At 34.9% G+C, this 26,666-nt stretch overlaps 14 protein-coding genes across 14 annotated transcripts; 7 read left to right on the top strand and 7 right to left on the bottom strand.

Annotated features, from left to right (window-relative positions):
• Nucleotides 1-75: 75 nt before the first annotated feature.
• RO3G_10518 (uncharacterized protein) lies at nucleotides 76-1,265 on the top strand (the record flags this gene model as incomplete). Its single annotated transcript, XM_067665103.1, has 3 exons — nucleotides 76-93; nucleotides 157-274; nucleotides 349-1,265. The coding sequence occupies 3 exons, from the start codon at nucleotides 76-78 to the stop codon at nucleotides 1,263-1,265; spliced, it is 1,053 nt and encodes a 350-aa protein (XP_067521204.1).
• Nucleotides 1,266-2,304: 1,039 nt separating this feature from the next.
• Nucleotides 2,305-3,336, bottom strand: RO3G_10517 (uncharacterized protein; the record flags this gene model as incomplete). Its single annotated transcript, XM_067665102.1, has 2 exons — nucleotides 2,305-3,108; nucleotides 3,178-3,336. 2 exons carry the CDS (start codon nucleotides 3,334-3,336, stop codon nucleotides 2,305-2,307), a joined length of 963 nt encoding a protein of 320 aa, XP_067521203.1.
• Nucleotides 3,337-4,193: 857 nt separating this feature from the next.
• RO3G_10516 (uncharacterized protein) lies at nucleotides 4,194-4,580 on the top strand (the record flags this gene model as incomplete). The annotated part of the gene is made up of 1 exon (XM_067665101.1): nucleotides 4,194-4,580. The coding sequence occupies one exon, from the start codon at nucleotides 4,194-4,196 to the stop codon at nucleotides 4,578-4,580; it is 387 nt and encodes a 128-aa protein (XP_067521202.1).
• A 1,112-nt stretch (nucleotides 4,581-5,692) lies between these two features.
• RO3G_10515 (uncharacterized protein) lies at nucleotides 5,693-6,316 on the bottom strand (the record flags this gene model as incomplete). Its single annotated transcript, XM_067665100.1, has 1 exon — nucleotides 5,693-6,316. The coding sequence occupies one exon, from the start codon at nucleotides 6,314-6,316 to the stop codon at nucleotides 5,693-5,695; it is 624 nt and encodes a 207-aa protein (XP_067521201.1).
• A 638-nt stretch (nucleotides 6,317-6,954) lies between these two features.
• On the bottom strand, nucleotides 6,955-7,411 carry RO3G_10514 (uncharacterized protein; the record flags this gene model as incomplete). The annotated part of the gene is made up of 2 exons (XM_067665099.1): nucleotides 6,955-7,266; nucleotides 7,352-7,411. 2 exons carry the CDS (start codon nucleotides 7,409-7,411, stop codon nucleotides 6,955-6,957), a joined length of 372 nt encoding a protein of 123 aa, XP_067521200.1.
• A 1,000-nt stretch (nucleotides 7,412-8,411) lies between these two features.
• On the top strand, nucleotides 8,412-8,682 carry RO3G_10513 (uncharacterized protein; the record flags this gene model as incomplete). The annotated part of the gene is made up of 3 exons (XM_067665098.1): nucleotides 8,412-8,462; nucleotides 8,516-8,528; nucleotides 8,561-8,682. The coding sequence occupies 3 exons, from the start codon at nucleotides 8,412-8,414 to the stop codon at nucleotides 8,680-8,682; spliced, it is 186 nt and encodes a 61-aa protein (XP_067521199.1).
• A 1,933-nt stretch (nucleotides 8,683-10,615) lies between these two features.
• RO3G_10512 (uncharacterized protein) lies at nucleotides 10,616-12,732 on the bottom strand (the record flags this gene model as incomplete). Its single annotated transcript, XM_067665097.1, has 8 exons — nucleotides 10,616-10,680; nucleotides 10,913-11,402; nucleotides 11,595-11,784; nucleotides 11,856-12,088; nucleotides 12,143-12,331; nucleotides 12,384-12,548; nucleotides 12,608-12,621; nucleotides 12,684-12,732. The coding sequence occupies 8 exons, from the start codon at nucleotides 12,730-12,732 to the stop codon at nucleotides 10,616-10,618; spliced, it is 1,395 nt and encodes a 464-aa protein (XP_067521198.1).
• A 1,699-nt stretch (nucleotides 12,733-14,431) lies between these two features.
• Nucleotides 14,432-14,651, bottom strand: RO3G_10511 (uncharacterized protein; the record flags this gene model as incomplete). Its single annotated transcript, XM_067665096.1, has 2 exons — nucleotides 14,432-14,505; nucleotides 14,636-14,651. 2 exons carry the CDS (start codon nucleotides 14,649-14,651, stop codon nucleotides 14,432-14,434), a joined length of 90 nt encoding a protein of 29 aa, XP_067521197.1.
• A 155-nt stretch (nucleotides 14,652-14,806) lies between these two features.
• RO3G_10510 (uncharacterized protein) lies at nucleotides 14,807-15,337 on the bottom strand (the record flags this gene model as incomplete). Its single annotated transcript, XM_067665095.1, has 2 exons — nucleotides 14,807-14,948; nucleotides 15,309-15,337. The coding sequence occupies 2 exons, from the start codon at nucleotides 15,335-15,337 to the stop codon at nucleotides 14,807-14,809; spliced, it is 171 nt and encodes a 56-aa protein (XP_067521196.1).
• Nucleotides 15,338-16,010: 673 nt separating this feature from the next.
• RO3G_10509 (uncharacterized protein) lies at nucleotides 16,011-16,328 on the bottom strand (the record flags this gene model as incomplete). The annotated part of the gene is made up of 2 exons (XM_067665094.1): nucleotides 16,011-16,135; nucleotides 16,271-16,328. 2 exons carry the CDS (start codon nucleotides 16,326-16,328, stop codon nucleotides 16,011-16,013), a joined length of 183 nt encoding a protein of 60 aa, XP_067521195.1.
• A 1,789-nt stretch (nucleotides 16,329-18,117) lies between these two features.
• On the top strand, nucleotides 18,118-18,552 carry RO3G_10508 (uncharacterized protein; the record flags this gene model as incomplete). Its single annotated transcript, XM_067665093.1, has 1 exon — nucleotides 18,118-18,552. The coding sequence occupies one exon, from the start codon at nucleotides 18,118-18,120 to the stop codon at nucleotides 18,550-18,552; it is 435 nt and encodes a 144-aa protein (XP_067521194.1).
• Nucleotides 18,553-19,126: 574 nt separating this feature from the next.
• Nucleotides 19,127-20,134, top strand: RO3G_10507 (uncharacterized protein; the record flags this gene model as incomplete). Its single annotated transcript, XM_067665092.1, has 3 exons — nucleotides 19,127-19,567; nucleotides 19,694-19,774; nucleotides 20,030-20,134. 3 exons carry the CDS (start codon nucleotides 19,127-19,129, stop codon nucleotides 20,132-20,134), a joined length of 627 nt encoding a protein of 208 aa, XP_067521193.1.
• A 1,579-nt stretch (nucleotides 20,135-21,713) lies between these two features.
• On the top strand, nucleotides 21,714-22,562 carry RO3G_10506 (uncharacterized protein; the record flags this gene model as incomplete). Its single annotated transcript, XM_067665091.1, has 4 exons — nucleotides 21,714-21,737; nucleotides 22,097-22,183; nucleotides 22,364-22,498; nucleotides 22,539-22,562. The coding sequence occupies 4 exons, from the start codon at nucleotides 21,714-21,716 to the stop codon at nucleotides 22,560-22,562; spliced, it is 270 nt and encodes an 89-aa protein (XP_067521192.1).
• Nucleotides 22,563-26,133: 3,571 nt separating this feature from the next.
• RO3G_10505 (uncharacterized protein) lies at nucleotides 26,134-26,373 on the top strand (the record flags this gene model as incomplete). The annotated part of the gene is made up of 1 exon (XM_067665090.1): nucleotides 26,134-26,373. One exon carries the CDS (start codon nucleotides 26,134-26,136, stop codon nucleotides 26,371-26,373), a length of 240 nt encoding a protein of 79 aa, XP_067521191.1.
• Nucleotides 26,374-26,666: the final 293 nt, after the last annotated feature.

Raw genomic sequence — 26,666 nt, 5'->3', positions numbered from 1 at the left:
AACATGAACAACTTCAACGCTACTAAAATTGTTCGCACCTGCTCTGAATGCATCAAACACCCCAATGGATATAGAATGCTTGCAAAGAGAACTGTAAGAGGCCATGTACTTATCGACAGAGTTAGAAACAGAGGTTTTTTTTTTATTTTCCAACAGAAATACAACCGTGCTAATGTTAAAAAAAAAACAGAATCAAGAAGAGCAAATGAAACTAATGACCACGAGGAGGAAACCATTGAATACTCTTCAGCAATTCCTGAACCAGAAAGTGGAGGTATATTATTAGTCAACAAAGCATTTTATATAAGAAAGTTTTTATTTATTGAATTCTATTTTGCAATCTGGTAGATGGAATGAGCATTGACGAAGAGGAAAGAATGAGTAATGAACAGCAGCTTCGTCACCTTTTGCTGTTGTTCATTGTGCTTTTTCAAGCAAAGCACCTCTTGGTGAAAGCCGGTGAAGACTTGTTGGCCTTTCTTTCCTTCTTTGTTCGTGCTCTTGGCCATGGCATGGAGATTCCTACAAAGATCTCCACTGCTCGTAACATGGTCAATTATTCCTCTGCCAGTAGTGGTGTCTCCCGTTTCCTTGTCTGCTCTCTTTGTAGAAGTGTTTACGACACAGGAAGTTTGCATACCCGACAATGCCCTTTTGTTAGGTTTGCGAACAATCCTCATAGACAAGAGCACCCATGCGGCAATACACTTTTTATTGGTAGCAGCCTCAAGCCTGTCCTCGAGTTTCCGTACAACTCAATTGTCGAAACGTTGAAGAAGTTCTTCGTTCGTCCAACATTTGAAACAGAAATCGAAGAATGGAGACATCGACATGTGGAAGAAGGCGTGTTTTACGATATTTACGATGGTAGAGTGTGGAACAGTCTTGTTGATTCGGCTGGAGAACCATTTGTAAATAAAAGTCGATCATTAATGGTTTCATTGAACGTTGATTGGTTTCAACCTAGTGATGGTATGCACTACTCTTGTGGTGGTGTATATCTCACGATTAACAACCTTCCAAGGAGTTCTAGGATGAAGGTTTCCAACATCATCCTGGTTGGTATGATTCCTGGGCCTGGCGAGCCCACGGATGACCAGCTCCAATACTTTTTGCGACCAATGATTGCAGAGCTGAATATCTTGTACGGAGGTATGATGATGCCAACGTACCAGAACAGAAACGGTGAAATGGTACGTGTTGCTTTGATGTCCGTTAATTGTGATATACCAGCAGCTCGCAAAGTAGCTGGGTTCATGGGTTAATCCGCGCACAAAGCCTGCAACAAATGTTCGACTGTGTTTTCGCGAATCAGTACTGGTGCAAATTCAACGAAGCCAGATTTTTCAGACTTTGACGATGAGCATTGGATTCTGCGAAACAATACCCAGCAGCGCCAAGAAGCATATGCTTGGCTAAATGCCACTCACATTACACAACAACGAACCCTGCAGACGAACACAGGAAGTAAATGGAGTGAACTTCACCGACTAGAGTATTTTGATGTCGTGAGATTGACAACCGTTGATCCCATACACAATTTATTTCTAGGTATGCCAAAACGAATGGTTGAAGTTTGGGTAGATCACGGGCTACTTACCACATCTGATTTCAAAGCCATGGCTGATGAATCAGCTTCTATTATCATTCCTCCACAGTACTCTAAAATCCCAAAAGGTATGTAACGAGTGTAAAAGAACTTATTCTATAATAAAGCTGAACACTAATTTTTTTGCTATAAAAAAAAAAATAAAAAAAAAAAGCACCCTGTCTGGTTTGATTTTTGACGAGTCTTTTTACGATTTGCCATTTCTATATGTAGTTTTATTGGGATTCAATGATTAAATTATTGGTCATTCATATGTCTTGTAGCAAATAAGCATTGAGGATGGATCATTAGTATTGGGAGTTTTTGAAATTTGTTTGCTTGAATGTGCTGGCATGTTCGATATCGCGGATTAAGGTCGCTTGAGTCCGCTGTTGCTCTTAATTATCATCTTCATCGTCATCAAGACGTACTCTTTTTCTTACTATTCGTATGGCATCCGCATCTAGGCTGTACTTTCGCTTAATTTTCAAAGGCAAGTCAGCACCAAAAAAGTAAAGATTGCTTGCTTTCTTAACCCTGGACATTGCGACATATAACTGACCATGAGTGAGCATGTTGTCTAGGTGAATTCCAACGCAATTAATAGTCATACTTTGTGATTTGTGAATGGTTGATGCAAATGCTGGTATGATCGAAAATTGAGTCCTGATATAGCTTGTACCAGGTGCTTGACGAGAGATCCGCTGCACCCAGTATTAATCTTCATCTTCATCATCTATACCTCCAGTTTTTCTCAAGCAAATATTATTCTCGTCAATATCGGCTACAGTTGCTACGGTTCCATTCACCCAGCCTTGTGATACATTTAAGTTTTGTATAACCATGACAGGCATATCAATCTTGAGGTACAGAGTACTGGCCAATTTCGTTTCCTTCAAAGCTGCTCTTGCAGTTCCTTCAGTGGTGCCGGAAAAGCTATCGAATGCTTCAATTCGGTGCCCTTCACCAGGAAAATTAGAATAGTCTCTCTCGTTTGCCTTTCTGACTAGTTCAAGGGTGGTATATAACCGCAAACAGCTCATGGGCAAGCATCTTTTCAAAACTGTGTGATCGTTTATGAACTTGATCACTGATCTGTCAAAGTTGCATATCCTGACTTTGTTGAGAATTTGTATGAAACTTTCGTCTTGCTGTCTGACGGGCTTCACCAGATGAAATCGACAAACAGAATTAAATATCTTCGTGTTCCATAAGGTACCTTCTTTTTTTTGAATTGGCAATAATTGAGCTATATCACCAAAGAAAATAGTCTTCACACCACCCATGATTGTTGCTCTCTGATTAGTTTTTATAAGGGCTTCGTTTACTACATCCAGCATTTCAGCACTAATCATAGAATATTCGTCTATCAAAAGAAGTAGCTTTGGGTATAGCTTGACGTATTCATCCAGAAGTTGAAAATTGGGCACTGACGATTGATTTGTCATACCAAAGAAGCGATGAAGTGTTTGTCCTGAAATATTGTGTGCAGCCACGCCTGTTGGAGCCATTTTGAAAACCTAGTGTCAAAAGTAACAGTCAAAAACGTGAACATAAATGCTATTAGATAAAGCTAGTAGTGTTGTTACCTTATAACCCTTTAATCTATAATGACTTTCTAATATTCTTAAAACGAATGATTTCCCAGTACCAGCTGCACCAGAGATAAAAGTGGCAGAGTTATGCTCCATTTCTCGTTTGACTTGCTTGTCAACGCTTTTTTGATCATCATTTGCTGACCTCAACATTAGCTGTAACTCTTGCCGTGTAACATCGTTTCCCCTGTCGAGATCAGATATATCATCAATGCAGGTGACACTACTTCTTCCATGTGGTTCAATGCCACCTTGATCAACTGGAATGCTAATAAGATACTCGTAGTAATCCTTCCACGTCAAGTATCTCCCTTTACAGTTGTTGGAATAATTGCTCGAATGTTTTGCAATTCTATACATTTTGCTTTGTATCTCTGCAGTCAGATAAGATAGAACTACGTACAATACCTCATTAGAAAGCGATAGTTGTGACATATAGCATATAAAAATTCAGGAGTATGGAATTACTTCCATATATAGTAAGATCAAATTGCGTCAAGCATATGCATTCGAACAATTTTTCCAATTGAATCATCTTTTATTTAATATCGTGTATAACCGCCTTTAGCTTTAATAACTGCTCTACAACGAGCTGGCATACTCTTGATATGCAGTGGGTCAAAATACCTCACAAATCTCAGCACTTTTTGAGGTTGTTGTCTTCTGGATTACTCAATAACTTTTGTATCTTTCTCAAATATTGCACAGATGTTTTCCAATACGTTCAGTATATTTCCTTGAAATTCCGACGACGGAAATTGAAAAATGAGCGAATAAGTAACGATGAACTGGAGGCGGTCTTTTTGTGAGGTATTTTGACTTTCATCAGTTATTTCTTTTCTCCGCCATAGGTCATTCCAAACAATGTTCCGGCAAGTTTTAGTCATTTCCCGGATAGCGCAGTCACTCCAGAACATAAAATTTAAATTTTGGAAAAGAACTGATTATTATTTCTTTCGCTAATCCGTAAGTAAATTTCTGTCTACTGCATCATCCATCCATCTACAAACATGCCCAAATCCTTACCATACGAAACTCAAATGGACATCAAATCAGCAATAGAGCATGATGTATTGACTGATGTTGTTGCAAAACGGTTTGGAGTGCATCAAAACACCGTTATCAACTATGCAAATAAGTGGATGCCTAACCGGATTCGCAAGAAAGGCAGCAAACAACGCCTTGTAAGCGACATCACTCGTCGTCTAATCAAGCGAGAGGTTCTAAACGGCTCATTAAGGACTGCCAAGGAGGTCCACCTGAAGTTGGAAGAGTTGGGCTATTCTATGTCGTACCAATCCGCTATTAACGTTTTGCATTCTGTGGAGATTTTTGCCGAGATAAAAAAGAAGAAGCCTTTACTCACTGCACAGCACAAGAAAGCTCGATTAGCTTAAGCTAAAAAGCATCAGTATTGGACCATTCACGACTGGCGACGTGTCATCTTCTCGGATGAAACCAAAATTAATATTTGGGGCTCGGATGGCTGTAAATACTACTGGAAGCGTAAAGGAGACCGTCTTCAGCCTCATCACATTGAAGTTACAGTGAAGCATGGTGGTGGTGGTATCATGTTGTGGGGCTGTATAACCAGTGAGGGACCCGGGTATGCATGTCAGATATATGATGGCACCATGAATTCAGAGGTATGCCAAGAAATCCTTGGCACAAGCCTTAAGGACACGCTCGGGTACTATGGCCTAGATTGGGAATCATCCATTTTTCAGCATGGCAACGACCCAAAACACCGATCAAAGTCAACAAAGCAGTATATGGAAGATAACAGCATGTGTTATATTGATGACTGGCCATCCCAAAGCCCTGATTTGAATCCAATCGAGCATATATGGCACCATCTTAAGCTGAAGCTAAGTATGTACGAAAATAGAGCAAAAAGCATGCACGAACTGTGGCAGAGAGTGGAAAAAGAGTGGAATTCCTTTACTAAGGGTCAATTCTTGAAGTATATTGACAGTATGCCAGAAAGAATACAAGCTGTCATTGCTGAAAAGGGCGGATCAACTAGATATTAATAAAGTCAAAATACCTCACAAATAGACCGAGGTTAAGTATCTGTCTCCTAATAGATCTCAGCTAATGATCTGAGTTTAAAATTTTGGTACACAGTAGTGTACATATGGATGACTTTATATTTCAAATTTGAAATGATTGAGCCAATTTCTCATGGAATTACATCAAAAATAAGTAAAAATCATTATACGTTTGTGAGGTATTTTGACCCATTGTATGCTTGGCATTGCTCTTTAGTAAAAGAGTTCCATTCTTTCTCGATTCTAGACCAGAGATCATGCACTCCTTTAGCCCTATCTTCATCTAAGCTCAGCCTCAGCTTTAAATGGTGCCAGAGATGCTCTATAGGATTCAAATCAGGACTCTGAGCAGGCCAACTGAAAGTATGCTCTTCTTTTAACCCATTTTCCTTAAACCAAACATGAGCAAGCTTTGATGTGTGCTTAGGATCACTGTCGTGTTGAAAATAAATAGATTCCTATTGGTAACCATAGTACTTCAGACTGTCCATAAGTGTAGTTGACAGGATATGAACATAATCTGATGCTTTCATAGTACCATTCTCAATTGCGCAGCCATATCCAGGACCATCCCACGTCATACAACCCCAAAGCAGCACACTGCCAGCTCCTCCTTTGACTGTAAGGTCAAGATGATGAGGCTGCAATTTGTCACCAGGTCGTTTCCAAAAGTACTTACAGCCATCTGAACCCCAAACATTAATCTTGGTCTTATCAGAAAACACCATACGTCTCCAGTCATCTTCTGTCCAATCTTTGTGAGCTTTAGCCCATTTTAGTCTAGCTTCCATGTGACATTTTTTGAGGAGAGGCTTTTTCTTCTTAATTTGGGTATCGAAACTCATACTGTGAAGCATTCTTACTGTACCAAAATAGCCTATCTTGTGACCAATACTGTTTAAATATGGCCATACGCTCTTTGCAGTCTTAAGTGAACCATTTACAAGCTCTCTCTTCAGGTAATTCTTTGTCGTTGAGCTTATAGTAGTCTTTTTACCAGCATGACCTCGAGTACGTTTCGGTGTATACAAGCCCTTGTGCTTGCTCAAAGTGGACATTAATACTCCTGGAACATGTTCCATGATCTCTGAGTATGATAAACCTTTTTTCAACAGCTACCGGATGCTCTCTTGCTTGCTACGAGATAAAGGATGTACCATGATATAAAGAAGTATAGGCTGTACGAGATAGAAGGGAAACACTGCAAAATCCAGCCTTATTTATATATTTTAAGCTCTGACTAAAAGCAAAAGCGTTGTTTCATTATTACATCATTTAGTAATGCTGTATTTGTGATGTCAGAAGCGGCAACGATATCATCATTATAGAATGCATTGAGTTGGAAAAATTGTTCGAATGCATATGCTTGACGCAATTTGATCTTACTATATATGGAAGTAATTCCGTAACCCTAGCTTTTTATATGTTATATGTCACAACTATCGCTTTTTAATGAGGTATTGTACGTAGTTCTATCGTATCTGACTGCAGAGATACAAAGCAAAATGTATAAAATTGCAAAACATTCAAACAATTATTCCAACAACTGTATTTTTTTGAAAATGCGACAAAACTGTCCCAATGCACCGCTTGTTTTCGATTCCCTCTATCTCCATTTGCGGCATTTTAATCGAACTTTGCTTTATGTTGTTTACTTCTGCATGAAGTTGGCTATCGGATGATTTACAACAAGCCATAGATTAATATGCTAACCATAACGCTACAAGCCATAAAAGAGAAAATTACAAAACATTGGGACAGTTTCGTCGCTCACTGTATCTAGGAAAGTTCTGACCAAAGGGCCTCTTGCTACACCATTGGTGTTCCATCCAAGCGCTTTTTGCGTGTTGCACATGTCAGAGATAGCTTTTACATAGGCCAAAATAGATTCTCTACCCAAGGCTACAGGTGTACCGTCATCGTTTCTACGATACTTGCTACCTCGTTTAGATACGTACTCCATTAGAAAGAAGCTAAGTTTTTTATCGGATACAGTGTACCAATCCTCAAAGCCTTGTTCTCTGCACCAGGCCTACATTTAAAACAGATTAGCCTTCATAGTACTTAAAGCACTAGCTTTTAGCTTATCTTTTGCATAAGCAATGATTGGTACTTACTTTCCATTCTTCTTGTTTGGCAGAATAAGCCTTGATTGTGTTCACAGGGCGATGAACCATGCTTTGGGCTATGATCATTGGTTGCTATGATGCATAGCAGTACTTGTTTCTACCATTCTCTGAACACTTTCATTGCTTGTAGAAGAGGAACCGTTGTTAATTTTGTTGTAAACATAGTTATTTTCTATAAGATATCAGTTATATTAAAATAAATAACGATACACAAAAGATTAAACTATGATTGAACAATTCCACACTTTTCCAAATTTAGAAAAATAAGATCAGTATTTGTCATCCTAGCGAGTCTAATCAATTGTCAACCCCAAAAGTAATTAGATCAAAGTTAATTGACTGGTTATTATTTCTATTGTTCAACTTCAGATGCATATATTAGAACATCGACAAGCTTTAGCTTAATCATTGGTTCTTCAGCACGACATTGTTGCCGAGTCTATATCTTTTATATCTACGCTCACAAAGAATATAAATAGATGCCAACTTTTTATCCATTAAACGGGGCTCTTTTGCAATATAAAGAAATCTGCAATAAAGAAGGATTTTAATTTTATATTGCTGCTATTGTTTTTTTGTTTAATTTTTTTATTTAATCTTACGATTAAAACAAATTTGATTGTTCATGTTATGTTCTAGTAGAGTGATTTAAAGGTAGCAATAAAACCAAAAGAATACTTTTTGAGACTGAACTTTATTTAAGACAATCTTGATTGTTAAAAAGAAACCGTTACAAAGTCTGCTATTTATATTCTTCTATCAGTTGGCGGGTAAATGAGTAGTTATGAGCGTAGATCCAATAATTGACATGTTTGATTGAAGGATGATTACTGAATCGATTATGAAAAGTTTTAATTCGTTGTTTTTATAGATCTTATTGTTCTTTAACTGATCTGGGAGATTTGTCACGTCTTCATTGAGAGGAGATATGTTTATATGGAATGCCTCCAGTCAGATCAAAGTTGACTAGGTACCTGATCCATTATTATTCATTTACAGAAATGATGAATAGTAAAGATCATGACTTATTTAGTGTTCATGTTTACTGATGTATCCATCATTCATAACTCGATATGAAAACAGTATTAATAAGCTACATGTAAATATATCCAATAGATAGGCTACAGGTTAATTCGGATAATCTTCATTAAGGATAAGATGCTGCGTAAGTGCACGGTTAAACTATATTAAATCTAGGAACTAAATCACAGTCAGCCGCAGTCAATCAAATACGAGTATTCTATGACAAATATAACAATAGAAGAACACGTAACCCTTATCTATTTGTCATCAGCTATATCATACTCATTAATTATTAATCCATGACATGAAATATTATCCGTGTATGAAAAGTATAAATAGAGTACAATTTTCTTATTAAATAAAACAATCTCTTTATCGAGTCTCGTCCTCTCTTATTCCTTTTTATTTTCTTGGATAAATCACATCTAATGCATTAACTATTAGCCAATGCAAAGTCCAGACCTGTATCCAGTAGAGCGCGTTTGACACCAGCATAAACTTCGAATCAGCACTTATGACACACATGCGTATGATGTTAAGGATACATAAGATTATAGTCACTTTATTTTAGTAAAAGGAATCTCATATGATCCTAAATAATATGTTGACATAACTTGGAATCATTTATAACATTATTCCTAGCACAGATCAATAAAAGACCTTAATTAGATTTTTATATTAAGTTTTATTCATATTAACTTCACATAGTCAAATAATATGACATGGTTGTAATATAGTTTATTGATGATATGAGCATGTTGAATAAGGAATGACAATTACTTACCGGATCATCATTAAGTCATGTAAACATTTATCCTAACTGAGATATTATTATTAGCCATAATATCCAATCACGGAACTAGAGGATTTTATATTCATCCGTACCGTCTCCTAAATAGTCCTACATCCAGAGTTATCTGAAGCCATCCCAATAGCATAATTGACAATACAAGCTAGGAACAGGCTAAACTAATAATTAGAAATAGTAATCATCAATTCGACAGAATTGATCATAAATCTGTCCTAATTCTTTATCCGTATCATGTCTATAAATACTCTCACTTTTTACATGTAGAATTGATCATATTCAATCTTAGTTATCTTAACTTAATAAAGAGATACCAAGTTCTAACAGTATTTCTTTATCTTTGTTGTTATACTACTTTTACCTAAAACCCCCCTATCCTAAACATATGATGTTGATTATCTATGGGAAAACGTTGATGCGGAATGGAACAAGTTTATTATCTACCTTTGCAAACAATACGTTGATACCATGCAACTAAGAACTGAAGCTGTTATTGTAACTTGTTAGTACTTGGGATTTGGTTCGTAATTAAAGTGATGTAGATTTGTTTAAATTGAGGTTTGAAGCCTTGAATGACTTGAGTTTAGGTAGCTTGATTAAACGTTTAACAGTTCTTCTGATAGAGTAAATTGTCTTTGAGTAGTGACCACCAGATCTTTTTAGATCAGTAAGATTAAGAGTAAGGTTGCTTAATAAAAGATAAAAATAAAAGGGATCTTTCTTGAATCGTGATAACTCGGGTATCAGATCAGAAAGAATAAGTAAAAATAAAAAGAAAAGAAAAGGTTATTGTGACCCAATAAGAAAATATTGCTTTTTAAGCGTAAGAAGATTTGATTTCTTGGATTTATAGAATTTATTGGATAATGGATATTTGTTAAAAATAATCATCTTATTTATATAAAAAAAAGGCGTGGCTTGTTGTTTGTGTTGTTTGACACCTATGTCGACCGACATCAATGTCGCTGGACATCAAAATTGTTCTTGTGATCAGCATTGTTCTCTTGATCTAAAATTTCATCATTTGTGCTACATTATTAAGGCAAAAGAAGAACGCACAGCTTTTTAATAAAAATGCAAAATCGGAATATGGAATTTCTCATATATCGTAAGCCTTTCCTCCTCAACTAGTATTATGTAAGTCATTCTAGTAGTATTAATATAAGTACAACAGAAGGTACTTTTATGCTTTAACATGAAAGAACCTTTTGTCTGGAACATGGAATCAAGCGAGAATTGAACCAAGGTTGCAACGCTTTTTTCACCTACTGTATCTTAATATAGTCACATGACTTTAAATAAACCGGAGTACTCACTAGAGATATCCCCTATAAACAAAAAAAAATTCCTTAAAAAAAGTGTACATTAATTAAAAAACATTAATCACATGTAATTTTATAGCTTTTTGTATAAACAAGAAATCACATTGTGCTACTGTAAAAGTCGATTGATTCAAGTATATTTTCTGTGGTCACTCCAGCAATATCTATTACAATGTGGATTTCAGTTACTCCAAACAGAAATTCTACGGTAATATCTATTCTTTCCCCTGGATTAACATCTGGAAGTAAAGGCATTCTTATAGGGAATTCTGCAAGCTTTGTTACACCTTCGTCTGTAACCTGCCTTGGTATTATATCCTGATCACATGTATATAGGATAACTTATCACAATATAAAATGTTATTACCGGCGAAACTTGTTTTATCATTGTTGTACCTTCTGTATGTTTTGGATATTCCACCCAATATGATCGTTTAATCCTTTCGCCAACTTCAATGCAATCGCCCTTTATTGCTATCGCCTCAAAGCGTGTTGAACATCTCTTTATTCCATCAGCTGTCACAATAGCGCTTGATTCGGGATCAATGTTTTCTTCAAATGGAAGACGCGTTCGTACACCATATGATCGACGTAATATTTTGTTCGAAACTAGCGTCGGCTTTAGAATGTAATAAATTGCCCCTTCAGCAACGGCAAGCTCTCCTCTTGGTGGCATGGCTATTTCGCCAACCCAACCATAGTCAATATATTTTTTCAGCGCCTCATACAAACAAAAGGAAGATCCAAATCCACCAACAAGAAAGATGGCATTAACAAAACGACCAACTTTTTTTAACTGATCTTCAACTAATGTAACGGCTTTACTTAAGACAGGCCCAAATACATAGTCTTCCAAATCATTTTTATCAAAAATCAATTGTCCATTCTAAAAAAATTAGATTCCAATTATTTTGAGTCTGCATGAACGTATACCTCATTCAATAAGCGACTTTTTATATACTTTAAGGCAGCTGCTGGTACTTCTATCGTGTACTGGTCTTCATCACCTCGATAGTTAGGCTAAAGTCAAACTCTGTGTTGATTTTGTATTACTATCGCAATAAGATGTTTAATGTACCTTTATGTTTTCGACAAACGTATCCATCATTATTTCAAATACACATGCAGGCATTTTTTTTGCGTCATTTCCTAGTTTCGATTCTAAAAGGTGCCTCATGTTTTGGTCGATGAATGCACTACCACATGCTCCACCGTGGCCCTTAGTCACCTCCCTTAAGGTTCTTGACGATTGTACGTCTTCTACCAAGCTGTTGATAATGTCCAGTATTAATTAATTCTATATAGACGTGCTTATCATTCTCATATTTGAAAAACTTACTAAGTCACTAAGTCTACAGTTCCTCCACCAGCGTCTACGATCATAAACATATCATCGTTTCTCAAATCCAAGGATCTGTACCTATTTTCACAATAGGCTGCTGCTGCTTCCGGCTCGCTTATAAGAACAAGTCTTTCTAAAGGATCGGTAGCATTAATCATTCCTGCACGTATAGCAGACTCCCTCATTAACGCTTTGGCTTTGTCTGGCCAAATAGCAGGTACAGTTAAGCACTACAAATTTCGTAAGATTCATGAAATAAAGCATGTAAAAAGACTGTTGCATACATATTTGTATTCATCCTGTTGATATTGCTGAAAACCTTTTGTTTTTTGGATTTGTTCCACCACGTACTCATGAAATGACCGTAAATAATCAGATATAATTTCTACAGGCGTTTTTCCATCAGGTAATGGTATGTCGTCTTGAATTAAGGCAAGTTTAAAATATTGTAATAGTGTTCCATCTTGGTTAGGCTGTGTATCGCTGTGAATCATCACAAATCAAACTCTATTCTTTTAAATTTACCTTCAAAGATAATAACCTTGCACCTTTACCCCAATCTAATAATTTACCGTTTTTGTTTTTATAGTATAAGGAGGATGGCGCTTTTGCGTAAAAACTATTGCATTTTGGCCACTTTGTAACCACATTGATGTCATCAAAATCTTCAATTAAACAAAAGCAACACCCCTATATCATGTATGCAGATACGTATTTGCGTATTGTTAATTTCTAAATTACTGACTTACAGAATAAGTAGTTCCTATTTATAATGATTTTGGCGGCTTAGTATAATTATGATGGCAGCAAATCAAGTGTAATTACCAAAGTCTATAGAAACAGTAACTTGATAAGATATTTCAATATTTGTCATTTCGAAATGAAGATGAAAAGATGCACTTTAGAACTTTAAGTCTTCTATAATTTGAATAATGTACCACAACGATTCCTTTTTAGTGATTATCAACTGAAAAGATTGCATAGCTTTTGTATATACTTTCTTTTCTTAAAGTAGTACACATACTTTTCTTCATAATTGAATATGTAGAGTTATCATGTTTTTGCTTAATACTCAGTATAAAATCCTTTAAAACGTTTGCAATTGGTGTCACGTTGTTATGATGATAAAAATCTAACTACCTCTATCGTATTTACATCATAAGCCAATTCATAACATAGTATCGTCAAACACAATCGAACTTTTTTAGATATGATATATTAAATAAAATTTATTAAAGATACAATTTGTAAACTGTTTAATTGTACTTTTCAATGCTTTCTAAATGAAGATTAAAATATATTTTCACTTTAAAGTATGTGACACCTACATTTAAAAAAAAAGTACTGTGTTGCTTTGTTTTTTATTTATTCTTTTTATGAAATGACCCGGCGTAGAAAGAATATTAAACAAAATGTTAACAACGATCCAAATGATACACAACGTAATAAACCTGAAGCAAAATATACGTCATCACAGTTGGAGCAGACAAAATTAGCAAAGCAATTAGAAAGCTACATTGTAGAGTTTGAGACAAAAATAAATCAGCTAAATTACAAATTGCTTAATAGAGAGCTTGTAATTCTTTTCATTGCAAATCTGCACCCACGTTGGAAGCGACTTGTCGAGCCAGTGGAGCATACCTTCCAGCAATGGGAGGATGCAGCTAATGCAGCACGATATCATTGCATCAAGTTGTCCGCTCTATTAGGAGGTGAGCGAGTTGATACGAGCCCGTTGTTTATTACACAGGAATCCTTGTATATATTGCAGTCTGGATATTTTGCTCCAGAAACAAATCCCGATGTTGAAAGATATTTTAGAGAAAGTTCAATTCAGCATTTATTATCGCCAACTTTTACTACAGCTCATATGGCTAAAAACACAGCGACAGTGAACGTTGAAAAGAAAGAAAAGACAAAAGATAAATCCCACGAAAAAGAAAAACGAAAAGAAAAAGGATATGAAAAGGCCAAAGAAAATGAGAACGTAATAGAAAAAGAAAAAACAGAAAAAAAAGTAGAAACAAAAGAAGAAAAGGAATCGGAAAAGGTAGAAAAAGATGTTGAAAAAGGAACTCAAAAGGCAAAAAAAAGAAAAGCTCCTACAGAAATGAATCAAGATGAGAAACAGAAACAGGAAACAAAAAATGTGTTAAAGCAACAAAACAATTCATTTAGTAAAGTTCAAAACAATAAGAATAAGAATAACGGCATAGTTATTGCGGAAAGCGATATCTACTATACGATACCAGAATGCTATAAGAATGTCAATTTGATGTTTTTAAGCCTCGACGTAAATGGAAGAGATGTGAAAGGCTTGTTATCTAAGCTATCATGGGAAAACTCGGCTATTTCTGTAGACTGTATCGAAAGATTAGGACTGCCTTTGATAACATCAGACAGTTATCGCATAAATACAGAGCTTGGATTTGTAAGCTCTCTTGGCTTTGTGAATCTGCCTATTCTACATCCAGCTGATCCTAACATTAAATCAGAACTGATGGCTCAAGTTTTGCCAAAGATTTATAATGGTAAAGTGGAATTAATTCTTGGTTCGGACTTTTTCTTTAAATTTAAGCCAATTTTAAACATAAAACAACGGGCAATTCGGTTCCTTGACAAAGAAGTACCTTATTTTGTACACAAACTAAATTAAACATAAATAAAATCATATTTTCGTCATAATCCCTAAGACAAACTATGTTTATGATAATATAGTTGGTTAATAAACAAGCTAGATTGTACTATGTATGTCCATTAATCATAGACAAACTTACCATGACGAACAGGCATACTTTACTAGAATTTGCTAAAAACGCGAAATTTTTATTAAAAAAATTTAGGCACGATGATCTGAAGCAGTAAATTCCCTTTTCTTTTTTTATATCAGGTTTACTCCTCAATATCATATAAGTATTCAATATGTTTAGTGAAGCTATAGATTCAATTCAGTATGTCTCTCGTGACAATCTTGACCTCTGTCTGGGAGCATTACACGCAATTAAAAAGTCGTTTGAATCAGATGCATCAACTCGTGATGCTTTTAGACGAGAAGGTGGTTTTACTAGCCTCGTATCCAAGATCGTTGGTCTGAAAGGTGCATTTGAAGAGCCACAAAGATACATACACAATAAAAATGCAAACATAGAAGCAATTCATGACAAGATTGTTTTGGTGTTGCAAAATGTTTTCTCTGTTTTAACTAAGTCTTTGCATCAACATGAAATTAATAAACATTGCTTTATAAAAGACGTAGGCTATGAAGCAGTAGAGAATGTCATTATTTTAACAGATGCTTTATCTCATAAACACATAACTGAACCTCTATTTGGTATCTTGTTTTATTTTGCAAGTGAAAACGAGGCTATGCTGGATTTATTTATAACGGCAACACCGAATTCCGTCGGCTCAAATGACGTTCCTTTGATTTCAGAAACAGATATCATTTACTTTATAGAACTGAAGCTTAATGAATCCATTGTATTTATTGCAAGTCTAGAAATTATGCCTCTTATCCTTCGCCTTCAAGACATAGTCTCAGTCAACGTACAACTATCTCAGACCATTTTATACACACTATTCAGTTTATCACAAGGAAGCAGGGGGAAGCAAATAAAGCTCAACAAATTCGAGTTAATATTGCCTTTGCTTGAAAGATTATTTATTTATGAACAAACGCAGCGAATGCAAATGAGCAACAATAAAGAAATATTTGATGAATACCATAAAAAACCTGATAAATATGGGGTCAGCTCTAGCGAACTTTGCTATATATTTAAAAAGTTATATGCAAACAAAGGTGATGACTCACCGAAATATATTCTGGATCTAATACTACATGAAATCTCCAGTAGTCGATGGCGAGGTTTTATCCAGTTCAATAGTCATAACGGGTGACTTGAAATACTACAGCTTCTTAACTTCGCACTTTCACTGCAGACTATACGCTTTTATTTTGGTTATATATCGAAAAGCAGGATGAGCGGTGCGACTTGCTTCTTTTAATATTTGGGATGGTCAGCAACAGATATTCAAAGACTTTATAGATGCTAAATCAGAAATGTTGTTCATACAGTCTACTTATTCTAAACACATTGTTCTTTTTAAATCGCTTGAATTTAATGTTGATTGTTGGTATCATCTTGCACTCACTCATAATAAATCAAGGTTGTTTTCTGGATTAAGCTCGATCAGTATGTATGTCAATTGTGCTTTCATTGAAACAATATCTTGTCCACATATTTCGTAACCGACACCACCTTTTCCTCTCAGAGCAGCTATTGGTTGTATGTCAGTGCAAGCAAATGAATTTAAGAGGCACCAATTAATCTGGAATTTGGGGCCCACATTCCTTATACAAGATGTTCTTGAAAGAGTCAGTCAGTCAGTATTTCAGCGTAGGACTACGGTACAATTCTTTATTTCGAGGTCCTCAACGACAGTTTCAAACACTTGAAACCGTAGTGACATCCTATTTAACACTTTGAAGCTTTTACAATGAATAATGTGTCAATGGTCGTCATGAAAATCTGTTGACCAACTTATTTAAATGTTCAAATTTTCAAAACATTCCAGAAAACAAATTTGTGTTTGTATTTTTTTTGCCAATAACACTATAATAAAAGGATCCCACAGTGGGTTGATATCAACAGGTATTAGCATAGCCAGCTACCAAACATCCACGTTTAAAGCAAACAACTGTAGAATGATTTTAAACTCGGCTGTACCTAAAGTGGATATTATAGTTTGCAGTCCTAGAAGCATGGGTTAATTAGTAGGTGATTCAATGACTGCCTATCCATTCGGCTTGGATGATCGATTTGGAGTATTGGCGGATGCTTAATCGCTTTGAAGTTAATAGGAAAATCACAGGTAATGAATCTTTAAATAGGCTTAACACTATTGCTTAAAAAATGAAACTAAGAAACCTCAAATTTAATAGACTTCGAAAACTTTGTGTAAAACAGCCACATTCCTTTTTGGGATTATACATTACTCATGGCGCAGTTCTATAGATATGGAAAGGCATCATGGGTATGAAACACTTGCTTATCTTCTTAAATGAAAGCGCGATCTTATTACTTCAAAGATTTTTGAGCTTTCTCTTGTTTTTATTGGGAAAAAATCACAGGATCATGGATGAGCTTCTAACATGGAACGTTCCTAAGCGGAGAGATGGCTGAACTACTTTACATATAAAAATTCCATAATCGGCGATACTCTAGCTTACCAATATATTATTTTAAATTTTGAAATATGGAAAAAAGTTCTTTTAAACGTACAAAAATCACAGCTAGAGCAGTTTGTGTTACTTCTGAATATCAGTAAATGGAGAAGCTTTAATATAAGATGAATAGTATTGTTCTGCAAATAGACCTTGTAAAAAATTTTCTTTCAGCATTTCGCATGAATATGTATGCCAAAGAGCTTGCAGTTTATGTCTTAAATGCTTTGAAGGCAGTCATGTTGAGCAACTGGGATACAGAAAACATTAAGGCTGTAGCTGCGTTTTTGGTCTCCACTATTTCTTAAGGTAACATTTATAAAAAAAAAATCTTACCTTACCTAAAATATGTTTTGATGCGGTTTAGCAGAAGTAAGTAAACCCTTTCACCCAAGATCAGATAGCGTGCAACCAACACCCACTTCTGCAAAATTAAACAAGGAGAGTTTTATATGCACAGAGATAATTGCAGATGCTAGAAAAGTAAAAGGTGCTACAAAAAATGCGAAAATGTGTCATATTATGCTGGAAATGCTCCATGATATCTTGTATGATAAATTAATAGGACTGTAATATATTAATTAATTTACAAGCGTAATTACCAACAAGTGGCCACTGCTAGTTTTTACGTCAAATAGTGATCCATATACAGTATTATTAACTATTAATATTCTGGCTAGACTATGTATATTTCAAGGGACAAACTATATAAACAAGCTTAGATCTACATCAGTAGGCTATTTAGTTTTGCACAAATTGCTATCAGTTTACTAAAACCTCCCACAGCTTCAAGAGACACTTATGTTGATGATAATAGGGATAGATGTAGGAGACTATCCTTTACAAAATTACTCAGGACCGAATAGTTTTCGAGAATACCTTCAAAATAACAGAGTCCATAAGGCATTCATTCCTGAAATATTACTTATTTTTGCAGCTGTACGGGATGAATCTAGAAAAGCTATCGGATTGCCAAAACTTTCAGCATTTTCAGCTTATCTTAGTGGCTCTAATTTTACAAGTAGCAATAGTACAATGGTACAAGGCTCAGAATATACCGACAGGAAGTACATATCCAAAGCCAAAATTAAACGAACAGTAGATGAGTTTGTGCAGTTGTTTGACAAATTGTATGATAAAAGATCTTTTTTCAAAAAAGCTTGCAACAGACAAGGCGTTTTGGATAGTTTTGTACAGGTTATGTTCTTAAAAATATGCCAAACGAACAGCATGCTAGTTGAGGACGAGCTAAACTCTAAATGTGTTATACTTGTAAATGTCGATAATGATCAAAGTACTTCATCTCCTGCCACATCAACCTCGACTGATGGTCAATTTTATGATGAGAGCTCCAATATAACTACTGTTTTCAGTGAAAGCATCTGTACATCTTCTGAAAGAATTATTAAACGAGGTGGTATATCCACTTTAACTACAAAGACTTCACCTCACGTCTCCAGACGTAGATAAACTTCTATGTCTACTTTAAAATCTGCGTCTTGGAGTTAAGTAAATTTTCCTACAGGCATAAAGATACTTCAAGAACCTATAGTTGATTCTCTCTAATTTTATTGTAAAAATCTGTATTCAATTTATTTTTGATTTCCAAGCTAAGGACATAGCTGGTGTTTTGTTCACAAAAATAAAAATAGAGATTTCAATAGGACCCAAAATTATATATGATTTTATTTAATAATATATGTCCAGTGTTTGTATACTTTTCACAGTGTAGATATTAATATTTGAACTATGCGGATGGCGAAATGCCCACAGTCTTATGCAGATGGCTAAATGCTATATTCTACTATGCAGATCTTTACATAATTTAATATAAGCACTTGCTCCTCATTCACCAGTCTATTTTGGTAGATATACATACATATTAATAAGTCTACATTTCCATATACTTACACTATCAATCGTTAATAATGCTTGATTGCTATACAATGATTATCTTTGGAGCACAACAGCTGGGCTCCTTCTGATTATGGAATCTTTCCCACCCAGCACAAATGATTAGCAGTTACATTTTGAAAGTTATCTAATGACACATGTTACCCAGAATGTCAAAAATGGAATCGCGCTAGCCGAATTGCTTTTGTTTGATCAGCGCATCGTAGCTAATTTAGTCAGGTTTATGAAAATTGTAATTGATGCAGCTATTCAAGATCGTTTTAAAAACGGCGGAATAGAACAAACTTATGACCTTTTGGCGATCTTATTAGGAGGACTTCATTCAGACGAGCACAACAGTCGTTTGGACTTAAACAATGAGTCAACTATTGGATTATACCATTCTTTTAATAGCACAATCTTGGCAAAACTTTCTGCGTTGGAATGCGGCGAGAGCACTGTTAAAATTGCTTCCTTCCTCAACTACTATATTCATCAGAAGACTATATTGAGCAATAACGATATCGATATAGAGCTTTTTAAATGTTTTTGCTATCATTTATGCAATTACTTGCAGTCATATGACGACCAAGTAAGAGATGCTGCTGTAAACATATGGAAATTGCTAGCCTTGCAAAAACCTGAAATAGTCAACTGCTTACTTTTTATCTATGACAAAGATTTTGAACATGATGATTTAAGCTATGGATTTAAACAGATACTTGAAATGGACACGAAGTCTTTCTATAGATGGTTAGATTCTAGAAAAGCAGAGCTGAGTATTTTATTTAATAAGTATGTAAACAAATCGAGGGAACTTTTTATACTTAAGGAGCACAAAAACGACAAAAAAAAATGTTAGAGCTACATAATAAGGCGTATTAACAAGTTAGGATGAATGCAAAACCGTGGGGCTTATGAACGTGAAGTGTTAAACGATTACAATTCAAAAATAATTTCTTGGATTCAGGAAATAGAAGAGGAAGAGATGAATCGATTTACGAAACCACTTCAAGATTTTGAAGGGCACGAAAGCTTAATTTATAATGAATAGGCTCAGTATTCTGAGGACTTGACACGTGAACGAGCTATTTGGGGCCCAGAAAAAGATGCAAATCTCAATTGGAGATTGTATAGCACAGAGGTCCAAATAGAATGATGAAAAGATTACAGTGCGTATCTAATGTCAACCGTCAATCCTATCATCCTAAACAAGCATCTCGCTCAAATTTATTCCCTTTAACAAATTCAGTGGTATCATTGTTAAAGAAAGGATTAAGCAGTGAGACTAGCACAAAGAGTCTTGATCAAGAAAAGGGAAATATAGCTATTAACAGCCATTTTATAACGAAGGATGGCTTATCAGATGACCGAATGGATGATAATGAGGTATTATCTTACGAAGAAGACAAGACTTACAAACTCCTTCACTTACTTAATCAAGGAGATATGGTTGTAGATGTGTACAATATTAGCCAAATTTCTGAGCTAGATGCTTGTGAATGCTTTCTTTTACTCTGTAAAAATAATATATATCTTGTTGAAAATTTTTTTCAAAGAAGTGATTGCAAATTTGTTGAAATATAGAATGTCCCTAACGAAAAGTGAGATCAATATTTGCTTCTGGTTGAAAGAGCTGCAGGTGTCGAAATAGAACAGTCAGGGAGCATGCGTGGTGGCCACACTTGTAAAAAAAATGGGTAGCTGCTGATCTCTGCAATGTGCTTAAAAGCCGATTTTTGTTTAGAGATGTTGCTTTGGAAGTATTTTTTAAAAATGGTCAGAATGCTTTAATTACTCTTGCTCTTTCTGAACGTGACGAGCTCTATAATAAATTAGTATCTCGAGCTGAGGCCCATGAATAATCCAGTAGAGCCATCTTACATAGTAATATGGACAATACATCAAGCCTCAGTAATACACTTAGATTAATGAGTTTATTTGGTACGTCTACTTTAAATGACTTGGTACAAAGATGGGGGCGCGGAAAGATAAGTAGCTTCCAATATCTTATTCATACCAACGCTCTTTCTGGTCGATTGTATAACGACGTAACTCAATATCCAGTGTTCCCATGGATTTTGGCAGATTATACAAGCAAAGAATTGGATTTAATGCACCCAAAGACGTTCAGAGATCTAACGAAACCTATAGGAGCGCAAATAAAAGAAAGAAGGCTGGAATTTGAAGATGGATATAAACATTGGGAAGAAACGGATAATTCAACGCCTGCTTTTCACTATGACATCCATTATTATTCTGTAATGATTGTTTGTTCTTTCATGATCCGTTTAGAGTCTTTTAATCACTATTATCTTAAATTACAAGGGGCATATTTGACCATCCAGATCGCCTATTTGATTCTATTGGAAAAGCATGGGATCCTGCTTCCGAGAAAAATATGAGTGATATAAGAAAATTGATATCTGGATTTTTTTTACTTGCCAGAGTTCCTTACAAATGTCAATGAACTTAATTTTGGGGTAAACAGCTCTGGTGAAGCCATTAACCCTGTTCTTCTACAACCTTGGGCTCATGAAGACCCCAAAATATTTATTCACAAACATCGTGAAGTACGTATACAATGTATATTTATATTCAATCGAAACCTCATCATCGCTTTGTGTAGGCGCTTGAAAGAGATTATGTTTCTGCAAATCTGCATCACTAGGTAGACTTGGTATTTGTGTTTAAGCAGAAAGAGAAGGCTCCCATTAATCCCCTAAATATCCTTCATCATGTTTCATATGAAGGAGCTGTTGGTAAGCACCTTATAATACTTCAAGAGCATTTTTAACATTTCTACTTTAGATTTGGATTTTATTACAGATGCTGTAGAAAAAACTGCGACTATTGGAATAATAAATAATTTTGGTCAAACGTCTTACAAATTGTTGAAAAAGCCTCATACTGCTCGGATCATTTCTGTACATAATTCTTTATCTTTAGGCTATTGCATGTTTCAAGACAACCTCAAAATTTTGACTCAATCATTACAACTTTAAAAGGTATATAAGTCCCTAAAAGTTTTCTGTTTGCTTATATAAATTTAGATATAAAGCGACAGATTAAAGGCATTGGTTTATACAATGAAAAGCTTGGAGTAACCTATTGTCAATAGTTGTTGATACCATCGGATGGAGCACGTTATATTGAATGGGGCTTTAGTGATAAAAGCCTTAGATTGTATTCTACCAAAACAGGAAAAGTATTATCTGCATGCAAAACATGTTGTAAAATATCTGGCACAAGTGTTTTAGGTATTAAATATATATGAAAATATGCATATTGGCAGCATTAGTGCAGCTTACTTTATTGGTTCGGGTACATTGATAACATGATAAGGCTTTGTAATCTTTGAAGTAACCTGTAACTTATACCTTATTAGCTTGTATGCATATGGAAAGTCAAAAATCAAAACGCTGTTGGTTTTACATCGCCTACTTCTTCGAGAGGGCACGTGGATATGATAACAACTAGTACAGCTTCTCGATTCTATGGTGTCATAATAACAGGCTCAGAAGTAAATTTAAAAAGAGATATATGATGAAACGATTTTACAGAGTTATAATAAACCTTTAGGATAAAACTATTATTATATAAGACCTGAGAACTAAAGAAATATATTCAATCTCTTAGATGACATGAGAATAAAGTACAGCATATATCAATCAACGACAATACAGTAAGCACCAGATAACATATAATTAAATAGTATCAATACGAAAATTAATTGTACTTGCTTAGGGTGACATAATAACTTGCTCAATCTATATAATTCGAGTATAGACTATCAATGGCAGCTCATATATGACAAGATCAGCTTGTCTTAGTTCTGAATCTATTCTTTCATGCATATTTTATAAGGTAATTTTCATCTGTTTTTAAGCGAAATAGAACAAAACTAACTTCTGTCCAAGCAAAAATTAACTGAATGGAATAGCAAGGAATTGATTATTACTGGACATCGAAAGGGATTAATTAGGTTTTGGTTAAAGCAAATTGAAAAGAATTCAAAAACTGATCAAGGAAAGTGGTTGCTTTTTTTTGGTTCACCAAATTATACAACAGAACAATAATGGGAATGTCGGTAGTTCAGATGTTGTAGATCTAGCAATCTCTACTTCCAAAGAAACTTTATTTACTAGAAATAGACATGAACTGGTTTACTCATTTGTGTTGCCTAATACAAATAATACTTTTCATTTTGTGAGTGAAGACAGATATAAAGAATGCATGACTTGTAGAAAATCTTTTTCTACTTTGGGTATGCACAAATTATAATACTCGATCGAATATCTTACAAATTCCTATCGTAGGAAGGGAAACACACTGTCATACCTGTGGATATTAGTTGATAACATTTAAAAAGGACAAGTTACTAAAGTTTCTCGTTCTTTATAGGCCTTTATTACTCCGTATGTATATCTGGTCAATTTTTAATCTGTTCCGGCAAATTTGTTAAGTTTTATAAACCTTGCTTCGGTAGACTTATATCATTATGTGATGATCCATGAAGCCTTTTTATATAAAATTCTTTTCATTTCATTTTATTAGACTTTTTTTTTCAAAACAATCATCTTCAAACTGGACAACTAAGATTATTAGAGCGCTATATATTTAAAAAGTTTTTTATTCATCAATAAAATATAAAGCCAAATTGAGCATGTGGTGTTTTATTATATCGTTTTTTTGCATTGGTCAGTTCTGGACGGCAAAAATAACTAAAACCCCTCTGGACTCGAGGGTAAAAATACTGTGACTGAGAGAATAATGGAACAAGTGTTATTTATAATGGTTATGGGGGAATAAATAACCATTCAAGCAGTTGCTTCCCAGGATCTGTTGGTGGTGGTAGCTCTATTTGGTGATATAGGTAGTCAAGTTCCTGCAAGACAGTGCAGATTATGGACCATATGGACATCCAAAATAGTTTTTTTATGACATAAGCACGGTTTGCGATTAGGTAGCTTATTGAAAAAGAAAGATAGGTAATCAGTTGTAGTCTCCAGTATTTGCAGGCGGTTATGCATGTCGAGGCAGTAGATAGCATGCTGTTTTATAAAAAGCTGTGACAGGTGGCGAACACAAGGAGCTGCTTTATAACTAGACAACCAACCAAGTTCCTAGCATATACATCGGTTTCTTTCAGTTCTTGACATCGGTAACAAAAGGATTGGATCTAAAGAAATTTTAGGACTACACAGCGAGAGAAGACTAGAGTTGCGTACAGTACGCCATTGTTCCAAGTTATCTTGTAAAAGTTGTAGACATATGCTCTTTAATATCCGTTTGTCTAGGGAGTCAATACATTGTGTACGTCGTTTCCACAGCGGTGTTTTTGATATAGCATATCATTGTGAGTGACTTTTTGAAAGGTATATATGCAGCAATAGACACATCAGAAGAGAGTCATTCGGTAATGACAAGGCGCTTAAGAGGAACTATGCTTGTAGAGTATGTGTACGCTCTGTCATAGTTAGTAACTTTGTCAGCTGTAGCATTATTTTTATAGAGAACTTGCATGATTAAAGTGCTATACATTATTTTTACAAATTACTCGTACAACTTCAGAAAAAAAAAACTATTCAAGCTCAGAAAAAGGTTTCATTTGGATTATGAACTGCATGAAAAAAAAAAAAAAAAAAAAAAAAAAAAAAGAATACTATATTGGCTTACGGTTTAAACAGTCTTCGAATCTAGCAGTTGAATATGTACAAAATCCTTGAGTATCTCTCAAAAGTATTCTGCTGTATGTATCTTCATTTCTAGATGATAATGTCTCTTCCTGCAAAAGCTCTTTTCTTTTAAGCTTACTTTTACATACTGATCAAAATTGTCCAATTGGGTTGAGCTCAGGGGAATAAACCGAAAGATAATTATAGTCGTAGCAGCGTTGCTCAATCTATTGTCTGATATCAGTATTCTTGTGAATAGGAGCATTGTCTATGACAATGTATCTGCTCTTCAATTACTCTTGCTGATACAAAATACCAAGAGTATTTACAATGAAATTATAGTACCCAGTAACATTCCCTTTTTGGTATTTTCAAAAGTTTGAGAACTGTCTGCTGTCTTTCTCTTCTTCGAAGGGACAGGTTCTCTTGGTCTTTTTACTTTGTTTATTACACCATAAGGAAAAATGGCATTCAAATGTTCTTGTTTTGGTCCTTGTCTTGGGTACATATGCAAAAGCACCGTACCCCCCATTTTCTATCATGCCACAAAGCGCCTCATGTTCATTTAGCTTTATTCATTTATTGATACATTCATAATTATGTTTAGCCATTAGCTTTGTTTTAATATATCCCATAACAAGGAACAAGCACTGCTATTGTAATTCTTTAAGAAAATATATAGCTAAAATAAACTACAAGTAATAGAACCTTTTTAATAGAAGAAAAATAGCCTTTTATTTCATTGTTTTTTGGGTATGTTTATTATTTCTAGCTTGAGAAGTTACATCTTCATTTCTTTGTCTTGATGCAGAATAATCGTGGCTTTTTACTATTTGGATTTTGCATCGAGGCTGATGACTTAAATGCCTGCTTAGGTATTCTATATTTTGACGGTCTATTTACTTTATGTTTTTGTTGAGTCCTTTCAATACCTAACCTTTATTTTTATATTCATAGTGCTACTATTGAAACTATTAGTCAAAATGATAATAATCAAAGTGATATTATGGCCCAAAAATATTGTTAATGTCAATTCTATGAACAAAGGAACAGAAACCAAATACGAAGATGGCCCAATGGAAATACAACATGATAGATCTTCTGAGAAGCCCTAATTATTATGCATCTCAAGACAAAGAAATTATGGTTAAGCCTCCTTAAAATAAACACATTTTAATAAAGAGCATCTTGTTTCTATGTAAAAAAAAACTCTATAGCTTACGACTTATTTGGCTATTACTAACTTAGAAAAATCACAACATTATATAGATCCCCGTTTGTTTCCTTCTTTTTCTTACTTTTATCAGTCCTACATTCATACCTTATTAATTTGTGACAGCACTAATTTTATACATATTCAAACAGGTAAATTATGCTTGATATAAAATAATAATTGCTCTCTCACATCTTTCCCAATTCATACGTGATACTAGCCTTCATTATCAATGGATATTCTCTACTGAAAACTCCAGCTGACACCATGAGTACTACTGTAACTCTTGCTTTCGGTGATCGTATCTTACCCATTAAATCAGTTATCGATGGTATTGGGTGGAAGGAACAGTATCGAAAGCAATCGGAGGGCTTCATAAACATCATCTATACTACTACAGCACATGCATACTCCTCATCTAAATTCATATTTCTCTGCGCACTTCAAGATGGTGTCAGATTTGATATCGCTTCTTATGTTAATAAGAAATTCTTTTCTAAAGTATGATTATCCTTAGTACGTTATTGTTGTGGTCGTGTAGGTGAGGCAACATCTCGCAGACGTACATTCATTGGTCAATACATTCAAAGATACCTTGATCATATTACTTATGAAAGGTCCGAGCTTACATATACTCAACAATCATCTTCAGTGGAAGGACTGAAAATAGACACTGCTTATACTAATAATATTGAAGCCCGTTTTGGTAATCATTTTCGTCGAGCAATCAATAACTTATTATAAACTCATCAAAGAAAAGCAGACTTGATTAGATAAAGATGAGAAGAAGGTAAGGACAA

Source organism: Rhizopus delemar, genomic scaffold, assembly GCF_000149305.1.
Source record: "Rhizopus delemar RA 99-880 supercont3.8 genomic scaffold, whole genome shotgun sequence".
NCBI lineage: Eukaryota > Fungi > Mucoromycota > Mucoromycetes > Mucorales > Rhizopodaceae > Rhizopus > Rhizopus delemar.
The sequence above is the reverse complement of the archived record's forward strand: the minus strand, read 5'-3'. Positions and strand labels throughout refer to the sequence as shown.